Source organism: Drosophila kikkawai, chromosome X (assembly GCF_030179895.1).
Source record: "Drosophila kikkawai strain 14028-0561.14 chromosome X, DkikHiC1v2, whole genome shotgun sequence".
Lineage (NCBI taxonomy): Eukaryota > Metazoa > Arthropoda > Insecta > Diptera > Drosophilidae > Drosophila > Drosophila kikkawai.
Genome location: NC_091733.1, coordinates 14,899,016 through 14,921,512, shown reverse-complemented (window position 1 = coordinate 14,921,512; position 22,497 = coordinate 14,899,016). Strand labels below are relative to the sequence as shown.

At 37.5% G+C, this 22,497-nt stretch overlaps 2 protein-coding genes and 1 long non-coding RNA gene across 9 annotated transcripts in view; all 3 read left to right on the top strand.

Annotated features, from left to right (window-relative positions):
- alpha-Man-Ia (alpha-Mannosidase class I a) overlaps nucleotides 1-12,300 on the top strand; it is a 64,334-nt gene extending 52,034 nt beyond the window's left edge. For all 6 annotated transcript variants that reach the window (XM_017174707.3, XM_017174706.3, XM_070288649.1 and 3 more), the window contains 5 exons: nucleotides 9,031-9,643; nucleotides 9,705-9,929; nucleotides 9,989-10,127; nucleotides 10,190-10,451; nucleotides 10,515-12,300. In XM_017174707.3, the coding sequence (XP_017030196.1) occupies nucleotides 9,031-9,643; nucleotides 9,705-9,929; nucleotides 9,989-10,127; nucleotides 10,190-10,451; nucleotides 10,515-10,661 (1,386 nt within the window). In that variant the 3' untranslated portion in view covers nucleotides 10,662-12,300. The remainder of the gene's footprint in view (nucleotides 1-9,030; nucleotides 9,644-9,704; nucleotides 9,930-9,988; nucleotides 10,128-10,189; nucleotides 10,452-10,514) is intronic.
- Nucleotides 12,301-14,114: 1,814 nt separating this feature from the next.
- Nucleotides 14,115-15,279, top strand: LOC108080028 (uncharacterized). Its single transcript, XM_017174601.3, has one exon. The coding sequence runs from the start codon at nucleotides 14,288-14,290 to the stop codon at nucleotides 14,525-14,527; it is 240 nt and encodes a 79-aa protein (XP_017030090.1). The 5' UTR covers nucleotides 14,115-14,287; the 3' UTR covers nucleotides 14,528-15,279.
- A 2,376-nt stretch (nucleotides 15,280-17,655) lies between these two features.
- On the top strand, nucleotides 17,656-20,447 carry LOC121502135 (uncharacterized). Of its 2 annotated transcripts, none has more exons than XR_011445527.1 (3): nucleotides 17,656-17,727; nucleotides 19,940-20,080; nucleotides 20,147-20,447. It is a non-coding gene; the product is annotated as an uncharacterized lncRNA (long non-coding RNA). The 2 variants fall into 2 exon arrangements; XR_011445528.1 differs by having other exon boundaries at nucleotides 19,940-20,084.
- The last annotated feature ends 2,050 nt before the right edge of the window (nucleotides 20,448-22,497 follow it).

Genomic DNA, 22,497 nt, shown 5'->3' with positions numbered 1-22,497 from the left:
TAAACTTTGAGCTTACTTGGTAATAGCTGGGGGCATAACTTAACTTTAAGGACCTTCAAAGAAGACTTGAGCTGTGCCAAGAAAGTCAGACTCCCTCTCAGTTTCCACAATTCACACACGGTTAATCAAAGTGAAGAGGCTTAAATGATAATAATAAAACAAAACAATACCTTTGGCAGCTGCCTGATTCATTCAGCTACCAAACTACCAGGCAATCTGAAATCAAATTGCATTCTATTGACTTAAATTTTCATTTACCATTTGCCAGAGATACATATACAAAGACAATGCTTTCCAGGGGGAGTGCGAAATTGAGTGCAAATATTGCAGGTGAATGTGAATACATTCGTTCAACTGATTACGATTACCTGGAAAAAGATGCCCCTGGCAGGGGTTGAAATACAGATGAAGACATTTATGTAGAATAGCAGCTTAAGCATTGCAATTTTCCTTGGGTGAGCTTGGGAAATGGAAAATGGTAAATGGGAATGGGAAACCCGGGAGGGAAAAACAATCTGTTGCAATTTAACTTTCTTGTTCTTCGGCTGCCGCGTAGCCTTTTATACTTTATCGCCTCGCTGTTGCCTCTGATGTTTTATTCATTGTTCTTTTCCGATTATTTCTCATTGCAGGTGAGTTAACTTGGAATTGATGTGATACACCCTTCAGTTTGGCTCGGAAAAATAGTAGTAAACCCTAAGTGTGTGGGGCAAATAAGTTCCCCTTTCTCCAAGTATGTATGTCTTATTAAACAGAATTGAATTTCTGAGTCTGGTGAATAGTTTTTCAAGTAAATTACAAAAATTAATTATTAATTTAATTTTATTTATGTATTTTTAAAATAAATAAAAATCAAATAAATCGTAGAAGAGAAAATAACTAGGGCTTAGAAATGCCTTAAAGAGCTGCCTAAAAGTTTGCAATGATATTTTATATTTGGCAACGTTTTGTAGCCTCTTTTTTTTAGAGATTTCTAATCTTCAATGAATTCGCTTGATCCTAGAACTACTTGTACATCTTTTCAATTCTTTTCAAGTTCAAAATTTTCACTTGAACACCTTTAGCCTTGGTTGGGTATTGCCCTTGCAGGCAATTTTCCCGCCTTCTGATGTCTTTTTCTTACCTGCTTTCCTTTATTTCATTCCTTCTATCCATCCGCTTCTTTTCACTTGGTTTGTTTTGCCCATTTGACGTTGGCTTGTTTTGCTTTTCATGTTCTACACATGTCGGCAGCTAATAATCGAATTGTGTTCCTCCCCTCTGCTAATGTCTCTGCCCCGTGAAACGTCCTCACACAATACTCACTATTTAGCCAACATACAACACCCCATTTTCCGCCCGTCCATTGGCCATGCAAATTACAACGGAAAAGGCGAACCAGAGACGAACACCGCCAGGCCCAATCGAACGACGGACGCATTGAAAAGCCAAAAGCGCAGACAACTGAGCCGCTTGTTCAAGGTGGAAGCAGGCCGGCAGGGCGGGAGCACAGGGCAGAAACGAGTAAATGGAAAACTCGGGGAAGAACTGGCCCCCAAAAATGGCCAAGTGGGAACACACAAACACAACACGAGGAAAGGAGCAGCAAATACAGCAAATACCAAAGACTAAACAGTGGTTAAGGGAAATGAAATATTGTTTTTAAATATTAAAAAATTAAATTTTAAAATTTAGGTTAAGAGAGTGCTACGAAAATTTTAGTTTTAAAACCCTTAAAAATTGCCCAAATTAGGCTACCAAAAAGACGTACGTTACAAATTTTCATTGTATACTTTTAGACACTTTTTAAATTGGGTTTAAAACTTTAAACATTTTTTAAGAATTTTTATAATAGCAACTTAAATAAAAATTTAATATATTGAAATACCCCGTACTTAAGTCCTTCCATGACTCCTTTTTGACATCCTGTTCTATCCTGATCTTCCGCTCTTGGTCCCTCTTTAACTTTAAAATTCCAACAAAATTCTAACCACTATGCGGCCGGGGGTCACCAGTTGGAACCAAATCCAATGAGCACGACCAGCACTGACACTAACCCAGCTCGCTGCTGTTGTCCTCCAATTGGATCAGCGTTCATGTGTATGGGTATTGGCATTGGTATTGCTTTTGCTATTGGTATTTCTGTCTTGTTGTTGGCCATGTTTTCGAACGTTTTGAACGTTTTGACGAGTTTCATTGTCAATAGCACAGGGTCGGGCAAGGGAATGTCCAGTGGAAATGTAAACTTTGACGGCAAATCTTAAGGAATTAAGCCAACAGTATTTACTTAAATTTTTTTGTTGAAAAAATAAACAAAAAAAAAAATATTTCTCTTTCACTTCATAGTTTTCTCTGTGGGTCTTTGTTCTGTCATCAGCAAAGCTTCGCCTTTCTTCTTTCTTATCTGGCTTTTGGTGGGGAGGAGTGGCGGTAAACTAGAGTTCATATTTTGTTATGCGGCCACGCCCCCCTGACCAAATACGCCCACACAGTCACAGCAGCCGCTGGCACCTTAATGCAAATAGTTAGATTGTTTTTTCCAACCAAAAAAGAAATACCCTGTATCAGTTAAATAGTTGGAAGTGTATTCATTTCAAAGCTATAGATGCCACAAAAAACACAGTTGATAAGATTATGTTTAACAAATTTATAATAATAAAGAAATGTTTAGATTCAAGAAGAAAGTTTATTATATTTTTGTGAAATTATAAAAATATTGCAGTATTTTTGGAGGTAACTTTTGAAAGGCAATCAAAAGTAACCTTTAAAAATAAAAATCTTGCAAAGTTATAAAATCAAAATTTTTATATATTAATTTTTATTTTTAAATAAGAACTTCTAAATATAAAAAATATATAAACTGTTTCATTCCAACAACAAAGTTTAGTATATTTGTTGAGTTTACAAAAATACTGCAGCATTTTTTTACTATGCTTATAATCGCTTTTTAGCTACCATTACGATCATTTTTATAAAATTTATAACTCTTGTATAATAATTTCTTCTTAATAAAATAATTATAAAAACTGTTTAAAATATTTTTTGTACTCACAAAAATACTGCATTATTTACCCTAGTTTCCTAGTTTTCCAACTAAAGGGTACCATTAGTACCGAGTTACTCTAGTCAAAAGCTGTGATTTTCTTAAATATATGCATAATATATATGTATATATATATATTCTCTAAGATTAAGCAAAACTGGGGAAAGTGAAGGGATAACTAGAAGATTGGATGGGTGGGAAAAGAATGGAGAAACCGTCGTCTTCTGCATTATTTTATGGCCTTAAGCAAATTATTTTTCTTTGCCAGAGTTTCTGGTTAAACTTTTCTGCTGCCAAGGAAGTTCTTTATGTGTGTGTGCATGCATATTTTCACAAACAATTTTCAACTTACTCCTTATGGTATTTTTTTTTTCGGTATTTTTGTTGTACTTTTTATCTCTCTCCTTTGTATTCTTTGTATGCATGTGTATTGTATGTATGTGAAGCGGGTAAAAACTTTGTGCTGAAAAGTTGCATTCAAAAAATATCTTGGATTATTCAATTATGGCTGGCCAACACAGCTTTGCTCCCCTTCTAAATTTACCCCTCTGTGACTCTCTCTCTCTCTTTTCCCCCCTTTACTTTCTGTCCCTTTCCTGCAATTTCCAACTTTTCATTTTTTGGCTGTTAAGATTGCGCTCGTAAATCGCTGGGTCCTCAAGGGACTGTCATTAAAGTTAGATGGAGGAAGATGGCTGCTGGGAAGAGAGAAAGAGACAGGCAGTGGAGCTGCAGAAAAAGACGACAGGACACGGAGTTATCGTGTCCTTCGGTGGCGGGGCTTTTAAAACGGGAACACGACTCAAATGAAATGCCATCAAGTGAATGACGAAAGTCACGTGCCAGCGGCTGACGAAAAACAATTCCAGCGAGTGCCAACATTTCAGCTGTGGCATGCCTCAAACTCAGACTCAGGCTCAGGCTCAGGCCCTGTCTCTAGCTTCAGCTCCAAGTCAAATTCGGGCTAGAATTGTGAGGACACTGCACGAAAATTTCAATGTAAAGCAATCAGTGTACACGCCGGAAAATTAGGTGGAAAATTGTGTAGAACATTTTTTTGCTTAGTTTTGAACACGAATTTTGCAGGCCAAAGTCCATAACTTAAATTTAAATTTAAAATTATATGTTTAAAAAATTAGCTTAAAGGACATTAATAATCCGAGCGCTGTTTTTTTTGGATTAAAAGAACAATATAAAGGTTTTAAATCTTTTTAAAATGTTTCCAAATGTATACTTTTTTTTTGTAATAGAAAATAAATAAAAAAGTATAACTATATATATAAACTTAAAAAAGTAGCGTGACAAAAAATAAAAAATAGTTTTTCCTTTGAATTTATTACTTCTTTTTTTTATTTTATTTTATTTCATACTCATAAAATAGGTTTTTTAAGGTATTTCCAAACCCTAGTTATTTTTTCTTTAAAACCCTCCAAAATAGTGTTTTTTTTTGCGGTGTAGAATTGCCACAACACCTGCCTTGTGGGATGTGGACACATTGTGACATATGACGAGTGTCTCTCACTCTGTCTAACATCCCCTTGCTATCTCTGTCTTTGGGGCGTCCTCTCCCCATGTTGGGACATTCCATTGCGGAAATTATGTACCAACATACCAATGCACAAAAAAACACATACGTTCAAGTACAGTGGGCACTCAGAAAGAAAGAAAAAACAAGATATGTCAAGTATACATTTTGTATAAAAATTTTAATATTTTTATCAATATAGAAATGTTATTTCTTTACCTTCAAAAAGTATTATAATAATTTAGTTGATAAAAGGTTATTTTATTTAAACAATACTGTGATATTAACAACTAAAATATATATGGTTCTTGCAATTAAATATCCTTGAACCTTGTTTATCATTAGGGAGGCTTTACTGTATCCGCACGGCGATGTCACACTCACGCACATCCATTTGAGGCTGACATTCCTGCGCCTGTGGCACGTTTTGTCCGACGTTTGCACATTGCCAGGATATAACTTGATCCTTAATGAAGACATCCAAACACACACACACAAACATCTGGCTTTATGTTAGCTGAAATGGATGAGCGTGTGTGTGGGTGCCACAAGAATACGAAAATTATTCAATCAATCAGTCAAATCCATCAAGCAATTTCCGTAAATTAGTCGACTTGATGATTTCGAGATTTCTCTTCTCAGTTTTTTCCAGAGCTTAGCTAACACTTTAATGGAAAATACTTGGATATATTTTTAGTTTATTTATTTATAAAGGAAACTTCTTAAAATTTTAAGAAAACAAATTTAAACAAATGCTATAAATGCTTTATCTATGAGCCAACTTGTGCGTACATAAGGCATTAATCTTATGGATTTTGGCTTCAAATATAAAGACAATAAACTTTAAAGGTCAGGGTCGGAGGCAGACACTTAAGGTCACCAATTGCCAAAGTCATAAATTTAAACAAAGAATGATAAATGCAAAAATGAAACAATGACAAGGAAATGTGTTAGAAATTATCAAATGTATTCAAAATATTATTTATTATTTTTAATATTATATATATTTAAAATATAAACATTTTGTTATATCACAACTATTTTACCTTATTTCTGTTTTCTGTCCCCTGAAAGTGTTATTTAATTCCGTTTATGTTCTCTCAGTTTCGTCTCGCACTTGACATTCCTGCTTGTCATCCATCAATCTGAGCTGCGGCTCATTAAATCCCAGAAAATCAGAGAAGACCTGACCTGACCTCTGTCCTTCGTCATTGCCCCCCTCCTCTTTATCCTTGCCCCTTCCTCGCACTTTTTGGCAGCTGTTGTAATCCGTTTAAAGTGTTTTTGCGGGTTGTAAACATTTCGACTTTTAATTCACTGACAGCGGTTCTTTATTCCCTCCCCCGTCCCTCTCTCTCTCTTTCTCTTATTTGTATATCTGTCTCTGTTTGGGGGCTGACCACCGGCTTTGAGGTTTTCCGGAGCTTGTGGGCGGAATAAAAGGGGCGTGGAGTCGTCGTGGAATGAATGTTTTCCGGCTTTACCTTTGTCCGTTAAGAGTTTAATTTGCAAATAAAATGCTGCCAATTTGGACGGGAAAAAAAATACAAATTCTTTTAAGTAAAATAAATTAAAACAAGCAGCTATCTGTTTCTGCATTTAGTTTTCTTTTTTTGTTTTAAGCCAAGTATTCTAAACCCGATCGCAGCTTTATATTTGTATAAAGGATAATAGTTTTGGCTTGGACTTACCTTCAGCTTCCTCACCGCAGACTTGGTTGAAATTCATCGATGATTAATTCCTTTGATTCCAGAGATTCTTGATGTTTTTGCAGAATTATATTAAGAATTTGCATAGATCCAGTGAAGTGTCACTCTTTCGGGGGTCATCCAGATGGGTTGAGATGCACAGGTAGCAGCAGATGAACTCTAGGGAACACTCGCACAAATTGAGATTCATCGCTGAATAACTCCTTTGATTCCAGAGATTCTTGGCGATTTTGCACGATTATTATTATAACTGACAGAATTTCATCAAATTGACACTTTTCTGCGGTCATCCCGATGGATTGCATACGTCACAGTTGGACACGAGGGGGAGGCGCGCACTGACTGAGGCGGCGGCAGAGGGGCCTCTATTTATAGGCAGCTAGAGAGAGAAAGGTTGATCGAGGGAGAGAAAGGTTGTTGGCGAAAGAGAGAGGGATTGATCGAAAACGCACGTCAGCATCTGAAAGCGCAGCTGAGAGCGCAGCCGATAAGGCCAGCTCAGCTCTTTGTGTGTGCACTGTGTGTGTGTGTTCGGTTCTCTAAAATTATCAGAGAAGCTAACACACACACACACACACTGCTTGTATGAGAGCGCGCACACTGCAGTGAGCTGAGCTTATCAGCTACGCTCTAAGCTCCGCTCTCAGCTCGGCTCTCACTTGATCAACTCCTCTCTCTCTCTCTCTCTAACTACCTATAAATAGAGGCCCCCCTCGTGAACTGTGACGTGTGCATCCCAACCCACTCGATCATCCTTTCTCTCTCTCGATCAACCTTTCTCTCTCGATTAACCTCTCTCTCTCTCTCGATCAACCTTTCTCTAGCTATCTATAAATACTGGTACCCCTGCCGCCGCAGTCAGTGCGCGCCTCCCACCTCGTGCCCACCTGTGAGGTGTGCATCCCAACCCATCCACCTTTTTACGCTTTTATTTATCCCAAAGCACGCAATTTGCCCTGTTTTAATTAGCCAGCATTTATCCGGGACTTATGCAATTAAATAGCGAAATTAATTGATTAAATTTGCATATACTTAACCCGTTCTTAATCCCTTAACCCTTGGTTGCGGAGACCTTGCAATAAAGTCCAATTCCAGTTTTTTTTTGCCTGAAACCTAATGGGTTAAGTGGGGGATTCAATCTTGGGTTTTGCTGTTCAGGATTGTTACAGTAGCAGTAGGTTATGTCAACGCGTTGGACTTTAATTAATTACCGGGAAAATTGTTAATATTTGTTCAGCCCCCTCTCTCTCCCGCTCTCTCTCTCTCTGGCTCCTTTTTGCCTTCGCCTTCGTCGAACAAAAGCAAACATGACAAGGATGGAGGAGGCAGTTTGCAGGAGGGAGGAGGAGGAAAAGGGACCATGCTGAGTGCTTTGTCGTGTGGTCGTAATTTAATTTTTGCAGCAAAAACAGTAAGGAACAATGTGGTTTAAAGAAGACCCGAACATGGAATACCCAGGCTGTATAAATTTTAAATACAAATTAAACTTTTTATATTTTACAAGCTAACTACTTACAATGTATGTTACAAAATATTTTCTGTTTAAGTCATACAAAACCATTGCTTGGTATTTAGGAAAGAAGTTAATTATAAAGCTAAAAATTATATTTTGAAATGAAAATCAATGTTTATTTTACCATGTGACCATGCTTTTTTTTTACCTTTTTAATAAACTGCATTTTTAAAGCCTTTAAAATAGTCATGAAATATTTTTATTAATATTAATTATATTTATTATATTTTTTTGGCATACCCTTCTTCTCCCCAAATACCGGGTATTTAAAATGGGGGCAGGCAAATCACCCAAAAAGTGAAACCCACACCAAAAGAGGGAGGCGGAGAGTTTAACAAGAGAGCCTCTCGAAAGTATGCAATGCCAAATTATGCTATGTGTGCGTGTGCATGTGTGTGTGTTTGTGAGCGGATGTACATGGCAAAATGCAAAATAGTGCTGCAGAGGCCACACACTCACACGCACACAGGTGCATAACCAAATACTTGCACTACGCCAAATGGGAGCTAAAAAAATATTTCCCTGTGAAAAGCAAGTCGCAAATAAAAGTTCCTTTGTAAAAAACATAAATTAAACTCTGATATGCATAGTGTATTTATTTTTAATTTATAATATTTCCTTTTTTTAAAGCTTTTTATTTATTAAAAAGGCAAACACCACATTATTTTCTCGCTTGAAAAATAGTTAAAACCCATCAAAAACTTCATATGGTTTCAGCGAGGGTATTGCAAATGAAAAAGATTTTCCGCTGTCCATTTCATTAACATTTCTGCGGCTACCGCCAGCTACGTGACTTTTCAGGTGCGCGGATTGTGTGTATATATGTGTATGTGTGTGTTTTGGGTGTGAGTGGGCGATATTCAATTGAAGCAGGACCAACAGAAAAACCTTAAAAAAGAAAATCAACGCACACACTGACACTCTGACGTATGCAAACATTTCAGACCACGCTGAAAGCGAGAAACTAAATATGAAACGAATTCCACTGAAGGCCAAACATTAAACGGCGAGTAAATATAGAAATAAGGTGAAATGTTCAGGATATATGCATATTGTTTGCGTGATCATGAAAAGGACTGAAAGCTGGGATTAGTTTTTCATTTCCATATAATGCCAAAGCTTTGTCCACGAAGTAATTGATAAATTCCAGAGCTTAGGATATGATTTTCATGCTGAAACCTTGATAAATTTTCCAAACAACACTTTATTTAATTTATTAAACAATTTTATTAAATATTAAAATTATTTCTCCTCCTTTTAGATGATGGAGCACGCCTGGCACAACTACAAACTGTACGCTTGGGGCAAAAACGAGCTGCGTCCCCTGTCGCAGCGTCCCCATTCGGGCAGCATCTTTGGCTCCTACGATCTGGGCGCCACAATTGTGGATGGACTGGATACCCTGTACATCATGGGCCTGGAGAAGGAATATCGCGAGGGTCGCGACTGGATCGAACGGAAGTTCTCCCTGGACAACATCAGTGCCGAGCTGAGTGTCTTTGAGACAAACATTCGGTTTGTTGGCGGCATGCTGACGCTGTATGCCTTTACCGGTGATCCGCTGTACAAGGAACGGGCCCAGCATATTGCCGACAAGCTGCTTCCAGCCTTCCAAACGCCCACGGGTATACCATATGCCCTGGTCAACACCAAGACCGGCGTGGCCAAGAACTATGGCTGGGCATCCGGCGGCAGTTCGATTCTCTCCGAGTTTGGAACCCTGCATCTGGAGTTTGCCTATCTGAGCGACATAACTGGCAACCCGCTGTACCGGGAACGTGTCCAGACCATTCGTCAAGTGCTCAAGGAGATTGAGAAGCCAAAGGGCCTGTATCCGAACTTCCTGAATCCCAAGACGGGCAAATGGGGGCAACGTGAGTGTAGATTATTTCCGGAGCCGGAAGGGTTTCCTTAACCTTTAATTATTCACTGCAGTTCACATGTCCCTGGGCGCCTTGGGCGACAGCTACTACGAGTACTTGCTGAAGGCCTGGCTGCAGTCGGGGCAAACGGACGAGGAGGCGCGCGAGATGTTTGACGAGGCGATGTTGGCCATTCTGGACAAGATGGTGCGCACCAGCCCCGGCGGACTGACCTATGTCTCTGATCTCAAGTTTGATCGGTTGGAGCACAAAATGGATCATTTGGCCTGCTTCTCGGGTGAGTAACAGTCTTTTCCAGGGTTTATTCTTATAATAATGTAATTTTAATATCTTTAGGCGGCCTGTTTGCCTTGGGAGCTGCCACGAGGCAGAATGATTACACCGACAAGTACATGGAGGTGGGCAAGGGCATCACAAACACCTGCCACGAGAGTTATATACGAGCGCCCACACAACTGGGACCCGAGGCCTTCCGGTAAGTCCTTACTAATCACAAAAAATACCCAAAGGATTTAATTACTTACGTTTTCCATACAGATTCAGCGACGCTGTGGAGGCCCGAGCCTTGCGTTCGCAGGAAAAGTATTATATCCTGCGGCCGGAGACCTTTGAGAGCTACTTTGTCCTGTGGCGCCTGACCCATGACCAAAAGTATCGCGACTGGGGCTGGGAGGCGGTCCTGGCCCTGGAGAAGCACTGCCGCACGGCCCATGGCTATTGCGGCCTGCGCAATGTCTACCAGCAGGAGCCGCAAAAGGACGATGTACAGCAAAGCTTCTTCCTGGCCGAAACGCTAAAGGTATTGATGCTTTTGTGGTTTTTTTTGTAATCGAAATTAAACTCTTTTGCTAAATCCTTGCAGTACCTGTACTTGCTGTTCTCGGACGACTCGGTGCTGCCGCTGGATGAGTGGGTATTCAATACGGAGGCTCATCCCCTGCCCATCAAGGGGGCGAATGCGTACTACAGGCAGGCGCCCGTAACGCTACCAGCCTCCAATGCCTCGTAAGCGGGCTCCGCTGGCCCGTCCATAGCCCTGCATCTTACTTAGCTCTCGATATTGGCATACTTAATGTGTGTGGGAGATAGCAACCCCCCTATCTACTTTTTTTTTTTTTTTGTAGTTTTCTATAAGTTTTTAGGTAGCTTACACGTAATCTCAGCGGGAATCTTTCAATGTAACATATTTATAAAGCTTGCACATACAAGTATATATATATATATATATATATATATATATATATATATATATATATATATATAGATGTATGTATATGTATATGTAGGAAGCCAAAAAAACGGATATCTCGTAGTTTAGTTTTTAAACTGTTTGCACAAGATTCTCACAACTCTCTCTCTCTCTCTCTCTCTATTTGATTTTCCAACTTGAAAATTATAAAAATAATCCAAATATTTGACAGAGGCGATGAGGCGACCTCAATTTCCATTTAAAGGCGAATGATATTACTTACGATATTGACGATATATGATATATTATGATGATACATAACATAAATGTGTAAAATGTAAAACTCAGGTGTTCTAATTATGATTTACCTTGCATTCACAAGGCTCTTTCTGACTAACTAGCCAGCTGCGTAAGTAACACTACGTATCTCTGAAGCATTCGGTGTCGCCAAGGCGACAGATATATATATTATAGATAATCTGCTGCTTTTCCAATTCGAATCTTTGATCACTTTCGTTGTGTAAATAACTTCTTAACTTTCCTCGCAAAATGAAGGCAGACGACGAAAATCGAATTGATATTTATACAGATATATATATAAAGATATATATTCTTACACAATATTGTTTACTTTGTAGTCTAAATTTTTAAGTATAAATCTAATGTAGGATGTAGATCCAGGACATCAAGCGAAACTAAATTAAATATACTTATACGAGAATACAACTAAATAAATAAAAAAATAAATAAATATATATATTTGTATTTAACTAAATCAAATAAAACGTAGGCAATTGTTAAAACAAAAATGAACGTAATTATACAATGGCACGAGCTGAGCGAATGGTAATTTAATTTTTAACAAGTGTAAAGGTTTTTTATACACATAAACAATACCAATACAATAATCATATTTATAATTCTCTTTATAACTGTAATCCATAGTTGTAAGCCACCAGCAGCAGCAGCAGCAGCATGAATTGTAGAAATATTTAATTGTTTTTTTTACTATTATTATTATTATTATTGTAGCACAGTCCGTGCTGTGCAAAGTGATCTAACAAGAGTAAACAAAGGAAATAATAATAAATAATGACTTAGGGTAAGAAATCGAAGAATTTTAATAAAACATTTTAACGAAACGAAATAATATCAAATTTAATTAAACCAATAAAAATGCAAATAATACAAAAAAACTATAAAGTAAATCGAAATAAGGATAGACTTTAACACCACACACACAATGTATTTTTTTTTTTTTTTGTTAGATGAAATTAGAATTGATAGATCTATCTGATGACGAGATAAAGCCCCGTCATTATCCACAGATTCGAATGGAAATTTGTAAATGCAAAATCTTAATTGTAGTGCATGGCCAGCAGTCCCTGAGCTGCTGGCAATGCCAATTGTATTTTGCCTAAATCATAGGTTTAATAAAGATCTAATAATTAACTTATAACCATGGCTTTTGATTTTCATTTATTTTGGGAGCTTGACTTTAGTCGATTGTCCTAGAGAAAGAAAACTGATCCTATGGCAGCTATAAATATCAATATATGTACATATGTATATATATTAAGATATCAGTAGATTTTTTTTTTTATAAAATTATTTATATTATTAAAACCTTTTGCTGGCTTCTTGTTTTCTCCTAATTTCCCGATCGTTCCTTGGGCAGATTTACGATATACTCGTCCCGTCTGGCTCAATGCCTCTGAAATGTTTATTAGTTTACGCTTGTTGTTACTAATCTCTATAAAATAGGTGCTCTAGTTAAGTTTACTAAACTAAACTAAACTAAATTAGAGCTTACTTAATATGGTCTCGTTTTTGCATTGCCTAGAGCTGTCTCTTTAAACAAAGGCTTTTACGTCAAATGTCATTAGAAGCTGCCTTGTTTGCTAAGCTTTTTCCTTTCATTTTGTAAATAGTTTTTGTTGCTCAATTCAGGGATAATATGTACATAGTTGGTCTTAACTATAACCAGTATACTCCGACCCCCATTGATTGCACTGGATATATATGCATATACGTATATAGATACATTTGCCGCACAAGGCACTTTAAGCAGTCGTCGAGCTCAATTAATGAGCAGCCAATACAAATGCAAGACGAACGCAAGTTGAGCCAACGGTGCGTATACTCAATAAAGAAAGTTGCACAAAAGGCAAACACAAAGCACGCGTTGAGGTTAACAACATTCGCCGGCGATGCGAGAACCCGGAAAGGGATTCCTTGGCGACAGTTCACCAATCATCCACTCTGGCACATCCCCAGCTCCATTGATTAACCCTAACTAACCCATGGGATATCGAAATTAAAAAAATTATAACCTTTATTCGATGGCTCAATATTGTTTTTTTTATTGTATATTAAATAGATATATAAATATAAATATCATTCAGTTAAATTTCGTATATATTATGATTTTTAATAATTAAATATTTCTACCGCCTAGGTCCTCAGAGGGTTAACAATGTAATTGGCGGGCAAAGTCCGATTTTTGTCTTCACAGCATAAGATCTTTGGGAATGGTAGAATAATGGAAGTGGACTGAAAAGTGGAACCATAAAACGAAGGAGTGGAAAAGCGACGATTGCACTTACCACCCACCCACTCACCGCCCAACTGAGAGAGGCAGACAGTGAGAGAGGAAGAGCGCGATAAAGTTGATACTCCCTCAGACCGGTCTCTCCGTTAGCTCTCGTTCATTCTCCTTGTCTCTTTGTGTTCTCTGTTGTCATTACTCGCTGCTGCTGGTGTTGTTGTTGCTCTTGCTTCTTTGTTGACTAGACGAGCCCGCCGAGTAAGTGTGTGTGTGTGTGTGTGTGTAAGTGCTCCTTGTTGCTTGGTTCCTGAGTTGTTTTACTGCCAAGTTGTTCCTACCCTACCTACCTACCCTACCCTACTTTTTATAATTAATATTTAAATAAGGTAAAACTACTTTAACAAAATTAAAAAAACGGACTTTTAAATATAATAAAAATACAAATATAGAGACATTCATCTATGATGATTAATAACAACACAATTTAAAATAATCATTAGTGTGAATATAATTTGTATAATATTTTCATTGTGTATATTATAAAGCACTTCATTTCATAAATTTATTTTATAATTTGTATTATATATTATTTCGGTATGTAGGGTATATACCGGTCGACTTTACGCGCGTGAGTCTCGCCGCCGCCTCTCTTTGTGCTTGGCTTGTTTTTGTTTTTTGTTTTGGTCGTTGACGTTGCGGCGTCGCTTCTAGCAATCCGCACAGTTCGCATCGAGACTTCAAGCTGAGCGGCAGCGACTCCAAATACAGATACAGCGACAGCACCCAGCTAGAGATACAGATACTTTGGCGGATCGAGACCAGGGACAGATACACAGATCCAGTCCGGTGTTTCTATTATTTTTTTTGTTGTGTCGAGTGCCAGATCCAGTCAGTGAGAATGCCGTTCCCCATTCATCCGCCCAAGCAGATGCCATGTCCCCACTGGCAGCATTTCCCCATCAGTCCGGTGGACAGCAAGCCGAATCCCTTCGACTCTGTTGGCGGAGCAGCTGCAGCGGCCACCCATTCCGGAATGGGTGCCACCACCAAGCCACCGGAGCCGGTCTCCTATCGCTACTGTCTGCAGTGCAAGGCTTCCGGCAAGGAGGTGGGCGGCAACTCCTCCGACCGGGAGTAGTGACCTCCAGTCGCCAAAAAGGTGACATTGCGGATATAGCTGGGCGGAGCCATTAACTTTAATCAGCAGCCACTTCACTAGAGGACACTAGAAGCTTTCTTGCTTGGAAATCTAATTTAAAAAAACCCAATCACAACCCTTACACAGAGGAAATTATCGCAAATTTTAAGAGTCGAAGTGTGTCGATATTAAAAGGCATAAACCAGGTCCTAGATATTCCCTTAATTTCTTGAATTTAATATTTAATCTAAGCACAGCTCCAGGCATATATAATTTACGCATATATTCTAAGATTGATCCCATTCCTAATTTTGTACATTTTCTATTCTTAAAAATGAAAAAAAAATGATTAAGAGAAAGTGAAAATTATTTGTTTCTCTTTACAACAAACTATTTTTTAAATAAGTTTTACCTAATATAACAAATGTTCAACAAAAAAAAAAACCATACAATGATCAAAGGGCCATTCATATTTTTTTCTGTGTACACTTAGTGATTATTTAACCCTAAGCACATGTTCCATTTATATTATATGCTATATATTCCCCACATCTGTGTAAAGTGTTTTTGTTGCCAATACTTAAGTTAAGCATTTCGTACGTATTTAATTTGTATTTAGAGCTAAAGACTAAAGTTTTATACAATTTTTTTTGATACCAATATATATTTGTATAAGAAGCGCTAATAAAAAACGCACGACGCATTTTAAAAAACGAGTTCTACACAAATACACGAGCACCGCCAAACATATACACACCATATGCTGCTGGTTTGTTTTTTTTTTTGTGAGTTTCGACTCAGACTTTGTTGTTTGTTTTCGTTTTCGGTTTCGTTTTCGTTTTGGGTTTTGAGTTGTTCTGCCTGCCTTCGGCTGTCAGTTTTTATCAAAATTCTCAAGGTCACCTGAGGCTGAGCGGCGACCGAAGAAAGGTGCGATAAGAACGGAGATTTCATTTTTTGATTTCGAAAATTCGGGAAAGGTCTTGAGTGTCTCCTATTTATAACGAAACAAAGTTCAACAAACCGTTGTAATTAAGCGAAAAGCCAATGAAAATGGGGGCGTGGCAGGGCGGCGAAGAATCAACGAGAAGGGGGGTGAAAACTGCATTCACTCGTCGTATGCTAAATAATTGAGTACAAATTCTCGCCGAGTTCATTTATATGCATGCGAAGATTCGCATACACTGAGAGATGCTCTTGAAATTTATAAAGACAAATGATTATGATTGAAAAATTCAAAAAACTTTGATTTTAAATATATTAATTATTTATTTTTTATTATTTGCATAGACACGAAAATTCAATGACCTTACAATTTATAAATAATAAAATCTTAGGATATATTTTAATATGAATTTAATACCAGAAGAGTCTACATTTCTTTTAATAATTATTTAACTTTAAATTTCAATAAAATAAATTTTCATTATTTGTTTCTTTATGGCTAGGAAATTCTTTAAAATTTCAAAGAATAATTAAATTCAGTCCTTTTCCTTTTTCAATTTATTTAAACTAAATTTTAGAAAGGGTATGGATATATAAGCAGAACACCAAAGAGTTTACCCTTATTTTTTGTAACATGGGTATACTTTTCTTCCTGTGTAGCACTGTATTTATGTAAACACGTTTGTATGCTTCGCACACATGTCTGTACTATATTTAACCTTATCGCGTGAGTCCGCGAATGCGTGTGCGAAAAAAAAAAAAAAAAATAGTAAGCAAATACTGACAGTCAAATAGTTCAGCCAATATCCCCCGATTTCCCGATAGGAGGTGGAATTAGCGAATTGAAATGACACATTTCAACATTCAATTTTCGGACTACACACATATTTCGGCAGTTCGTTCCAATTAATAAATTTATGGCCAGAATTTTTGGGGCTTATCTCCGCTGATACGGTCATTATCAGACTTTTGGGTCTGGCCAACGTGCCCCCTAAATTCACACACACACGCTCACAGATAATATTAGAGATAAAGCGAAAGTAAACATAAATAGCTTGTACATAAATGTGTCATATAAAATATAATACTTAAAGGGAAATAAAAATATTTTTGAAATATGATAATAAAAATAATAATATAATATAATAATTTATAAAATATTATACTTAAAGGAAAATAAATATAATTCAGAAATATGGTAATAATAATAATAATAATAATAATAATAATAATAATAATATAATTATAATTATATTTTAATATTTAAATAACAAAAATGTACCTATGATGTCTATTATAAATTTGATAGAATGTGTTAGATTTTTATACTATTTTTAACTTTTTTTTAAAACATAAATCCGACAATTTATTGTTTAAAATATTTTATTTGACATCTTATTACTGCCTAAAAAAATGAATTGTTTAATGTTTGTTAAAGCTTTTTACTGCTGATCGTTTTGCTATTTTCGTATTTGGGGTAGCTGAGCTATTCTTGGGGTAAGCTCCAACAGCTGTTTAGCTTTCAGAAGCTTTTCGTTTTGAATTTTTTGCCAACCGGCAACTCAAGCTTTGGTGCTGACAGTTCAGCCTCTCTCCGTGGAATCTAGCTTGCAGAAATTAAGGATAATGGCTTAAATTTGATCCTTATGCTGTACGAGCTATAAAGATGCTGAAATCGTAATATTTTGTTTAAGTTTAAAGTCTCTTTGGGTAGATACTTATCTATATTCATAAATACAACGAACGTATGTTTCTAATTAAATCGTTTTAATTTTTTAAATGTCTTCTATAATATTTTAAAGGTGTCCTGAAACATCTATAATCAGTATTTTTTCAAACATTATCTCTAGGCCGGAAAATAACAATAATGGCTAAAAAACCGCTTGTTCCTCTTCCGGGCAGCACTGCTTGCCGCTCTCAATTGCTCTCTCTTGTGGCGGCATGCGCCGCTCTCGTGAAGCTGCTTCTGCGAGTGTTCCCATTAGCTTTTTAATCATGTGCCATGCTCTGCTTTGCTCCTGTGCCGCAGCTTCCTTGGCCCCTCATCATCATCGTACGCATCGCATGGCATTCGCATTCGCGAGAGGAGACGACGCAGTAAAAGCAGCAGTAGCAGCGGCAGCAGCAGCAGCAGCGCAGCAGAGAAGCCGCAGCAGCAGCTGCTAAGCAGCAGCAGTCGCAAAATCGCAAGCAGCAGCCACAGTCGCAGTCGCAAGCAGAGCAGCAAGCAGTTGCAAGGGCGCCGCCTCCGTCGAGTTGAGTTCTACTTCGTTTTCTTCGCTTCTTCCTCCTATTTTCTTCGCTCTTTTTCCACCCGTTTTACGCATTAGAAACGTGTCCTGATTTAGCAGTAGTAAAAATAATATGAAAGTAAAAAGCAACAACAACAAGAACAACGAAATGCAGCAGCAGCAGCAGCGGCAGCTATAGAAGAGGAAGCAGTGAGTGGTACAACGGTAAATCGCAACGGTAAATGTGCGACGCGTGTGCCAAATTCCTTTTCAGCTATTCGCGATTTCTGCTCCTCCTCTCTCTCTCCTTCGTTCGTTTCTTTTTTGTTGATTTATCAAAAATATTTTATAAGCTGCTGCTGTTGTTGCTAGCTCTTTTTTTTTATCAGTGAGTGATGTTTTTTTATTAAAAGTGCGGGAAGTGCAAGAAAAAACCAAATTACAAAAAAAGAAAAACAACAGCATGAAAAAGTGCTAAAAATTCACAATAGTCTTAATTAACGGTTGTTTTCCCTTTTGGGTCGCAACAGGCCCCCCAATGCCCCATCTCTTTCGCGCCCTGTACTCTCCACCTGCATATCTCCCTACCACTTCCTCTCTCCTCCCCCTATCCCATTCCCCCTCATTCTCCTATGCTCGCTCTTTGACTACGTCACACATATTCTAAATGGGTGTGTAGGCCGAGCTTAGTGTTGTTTTCCTTGTTTTTTTTTTTCATTGGCTTGTGTGTGTGTGTGTGTGTGAAAGGCAATAAAATGTCATAATGGTTGTTGTAGGTTCTAAAACCCCCTTCCTCGCCCAACAACCGCAAAAAGCACTCGCAATTAAACAAAAAACCTTAGCATAAAACATCAACATATTACACACACACACAATAAAGATCAAGACCCTAAACAAAAATTAAAAAAAAAAAATAGGATAGGAAAAGAGGCGAGAAAGCGGAAGTTGAAGAGGCAAAGCCGAAGAGATGGAAAAGGAGAAACTTCCGCTGATAAAGTGACCCAAATATGGCAAGGAAACCACACATGTTTAAGAAAATCCATTCAATCAAATAAAAAAGGAAAAGTCAAAGAAAAGCCAATACAGAAAATAAAAATATATTTGAAAAAATCCTTCAATTCAAAATACAATTCAAAATTAGAAAACCTTTAAAAAATATTAAAAGCAGAAGAAAATATTGGAGACGCCAGAGAAGGTTCAGAAAATGTTTAGAAATGTTTAAATAGTTTTTAAAATTTAAAGAAAAATAATAATAAAATTTTAAATGATTTCCCTCACTGAATGGAAATCAAAGCATTGCCAACAATAAAAATGATTAATTTAATTAAAATGAAACACAATAAACGCATTTCAGCTCATTATTAGACCATAAAAAATGTGTTAATCAGCAAAAATGAATCCCGCTTAATAGAATCCCGAAACAAATCAATTGAATTTAATTGAAAGAAGACTACAAGAGAGGAGAACATAAAAATAATGATTAGCTGGGTGTTTTTTTGTTGGGTATAGCAATAAAAAAATAAAATGTAAGCAATGCCATTTTGTTGTAGGGTCATGTCTTTTTATTTCATTTTGTTTAAGCAGGGAGGGGTGTGTGCGTGTGTGTTTGTGTGTGTGCGGCTTCAAGTGCCCCGCCTCGCAGCCCCCTTTGAGCCCCATTCTTATCGCTGAAGAGTCACGTTTTTGACCCATTTTCACATGCTGGGCCTCTAAGCCTGTTCAGATGGCATAAAAGCTGCTGCTCTTCTTCGCCCATCAAGCCATTAACCCATGCAGCCAGGCCACTTAACCCTCGAGTGGCTCTCGCTGATGTAATGCCATTCGATTTGATTTGCCATGGTTAACCAGATTTGCTTGCCATAGCCACAGTCATTCGGCATTTTGCGGTTTCTAGCGCCTATGTAAAGGACTACACTGGACGAAATTCTCATAGATTATTTAGATTGCATTTCTAAATACAATTGAATTGGCTAGGCAGATTTCACAGAGAATCTATAAAATCAATCACTGATAAGTAATTTTAATAATTTATTATTTAAAGAACATAAAATTAGTTGAATTTTTCACAGCATACACTTAACCATATTTCGTATTTAAAAAAAAAATTATTAATATTAAAATTTTAAAATTGATTCCCAATAATATCCTTCTGCCTTGAAAAATATCCCTTTCCCCCCATTTGAACATTACATAGAAATATAAACATTTGGCTTGCATCGCATTATTTTTTTTTCAGTGGAGTTCCTACACATTTCCAAGCTTTCGAACCCTGCACTTGGCCCATTCATTTCTCTCAGTGCACATATGTTAATGTCCGTGTGTATGTGGATCAGAGTGTAGGATTGGCTGATTAGTTGCCACATGGGTGACGAGATAAGTCAGTAAGTTGATGGCCTCAATTTGCGTACGACTCTAATTTGTTTGTTTTTTTGGCTCCCATTAGTTAACCCATTGGTGCCCCAGCGGGTGACCAGCGCCGCCTCGTTGCTCAGCGAATATCCCCAGTTGCCGGCCGCAATGAGCCACTGACACGCCCCCGGGGCTTCTCTATCCGGCCATCCCCAGTCGGACCCAATCCCACTTCTCTTATCGCACGTGCCCGCCGCCTGGACATGGAGTAGAAAACTCAACTCGAGCCACTAGAGAAACTGGAAAGCCATACAACTGGAAAGGACGAAAACCAAGCGAACCGACTGAGGCCCACACAAAAAACGCACATACACACAGGCGCAAGCAAAAGGACTCGTCTATCGGTAAGTATTCCAATTGGAGCTAGGCAGGGCATACATTTTCAAATTGGAAGCCTGAAAACAAGGACTTACTTGTAGAACGATCATCTTTAAATTTAAATACTCAGTAAGATTTTGAAATATCCTAAAAGGGCTCTCGGAACTACATACATGAGGTTTTGTGGTAAAAAGCAAAATAAATGTATATAAAATTTGGTACTTCGAACATTATTGTATACTGTGAAACACAAAAAAGGATTTAGAACCTCTAGGGAGTCACCCTATAGTATATAGTACCGCTAGAAAATAAGAAAAAATTTCATAAATTAATTTTAAAAATTTTCATTTCAGATAGCCCATTGGCTGGGCTCCACTCCAAACTGGCCCATCAATTTTGGTTCTCCTACCCGCCACCGGGCGCTGGCGGCGGTTCCTCAAGTGAGTCTTTTCGGTTTCCGCATGTGGGGCAGCACCTTGGTTTGGTCCCTCTACCACTCGTTATCCTTATAGTCCCCTCAAAACCCAGAACCCAAAACAAAACCCAGAACCAAAACAAAAGATACCGCCTCCCACTTCGTTTGTGTTGTTCGTCCCTCGATGTCTATGTAATCTGATTGATCGATATAACCGAAAGTGATCATGAATATAGCCCATGTTTAGTCTATAGGCAGTGCGATTATCGTTTATTCCTTGGTTGTTCTTGGTTCTTTTTCGTATAACTAGGCCATCCTGTGAGTCCTCTCTCTGTATATCTATCTGTATTTTATATATATGTATATTATCCTTACATATGCATATGTCTGTATGTGGTACGTTTGTTAATAAGTGACTCCTCTCTTCGTATAATATAAACCTAGTTGTGTACGCCACATATATCTCTCTATATACATATATTGCCGATGATTTCCGTTCCCTTTTGTTGTTGATCTTAGTTAGGTAAATATAGATACATATATAGCGTATCTCATTTGACTGTAGTCAAGGCCAAGGAAACTAGAACCAGAGCCATGAATCGAAGAGAGAGGTAATCGGGAACAGTGAATAGGTTATAGAGTTATATCATTCCTGATTTCCCCTTAGTTTTCTATGATTTTCCTTAGCGACCGTTATACGATTTCATTAGTAATGAAAACACTAATTTAGTGGGGCTTGGTCAACAACAGGACAAAGAATATACATATATGAAGATCAGTAATCGGGTATCTAAGATAATAAATTGATCAGGCTTGGTTGTTGGCTACTTCCCATATGATAAGGCTAAGATTTGGTTCCAATTGAAGTACTAATAATTAAAGATTTGTGTTTTGTCCTTCTTTTCTTTGCTCTTCTTTGATTGTATTGTCTTCTATTTTTGACACACAAAAAAAAAAAACTGTAGCCAGTTCATATTGTAAACGCATAAGGAATAAAGCATAACAAACACAAAATATGAACAAAAATTAAAAAAGAAAAATAACAATTATATATTTATCAGAATCGCATCAAATACAACTAAAAAAGAAAACTATACAGAGATTGAGAGAATCTTCGTGTGATAGGCGATCGCTCCCTCTCTCTCTCTATCTCTGCCACTCTTCAGCATCTCTCTCTCTCCTGCTCTCTCTCCCTATCTCTGTCTATCTATATGTATCTATCTCTTTCTGAAAAGACACACACAGACACCTCCGCACTCACCTAACGGTTTTAAAGGATTCCATTCCAATCGTTCCGGTTTCGCGTCGCGATCGTGATCTAAAAATTAATTAAATGCAATTAAAATCGTTAATAAGAAATAATATCAAAATCGACACAACAACAATTACAACAACAACAAGAACATCAACAACAACAACATCATCACAACAAGTACAACAACATCAGTTACACTTTGAGGTAAGGAAGTATTTCTTTCTCACTGTCTCACACACTCCGTCTCTCTCTATCGCTCTGTCTCCCTATCTCTCGCTCTCTGTCTTTCTCCATCTGGTCTCGTAGTGTTGGCTAAATGGAATTTCCACCATTAACCCATACAAAAATAAAAAAAAACAAACCCCTTTTAAAAACCCTTTTTTAGACCCGATAAAAA

Bases quoted from the DNA above. Each gene is read 5' to 3' on its own strand.
- LOC108080028 (XM_017174601.3), top strand. From the start codon at position 14,288: ATGCCGTTCCCCATTCATCCGCCCAAGCAGATGCCATGTCCCCACTGG.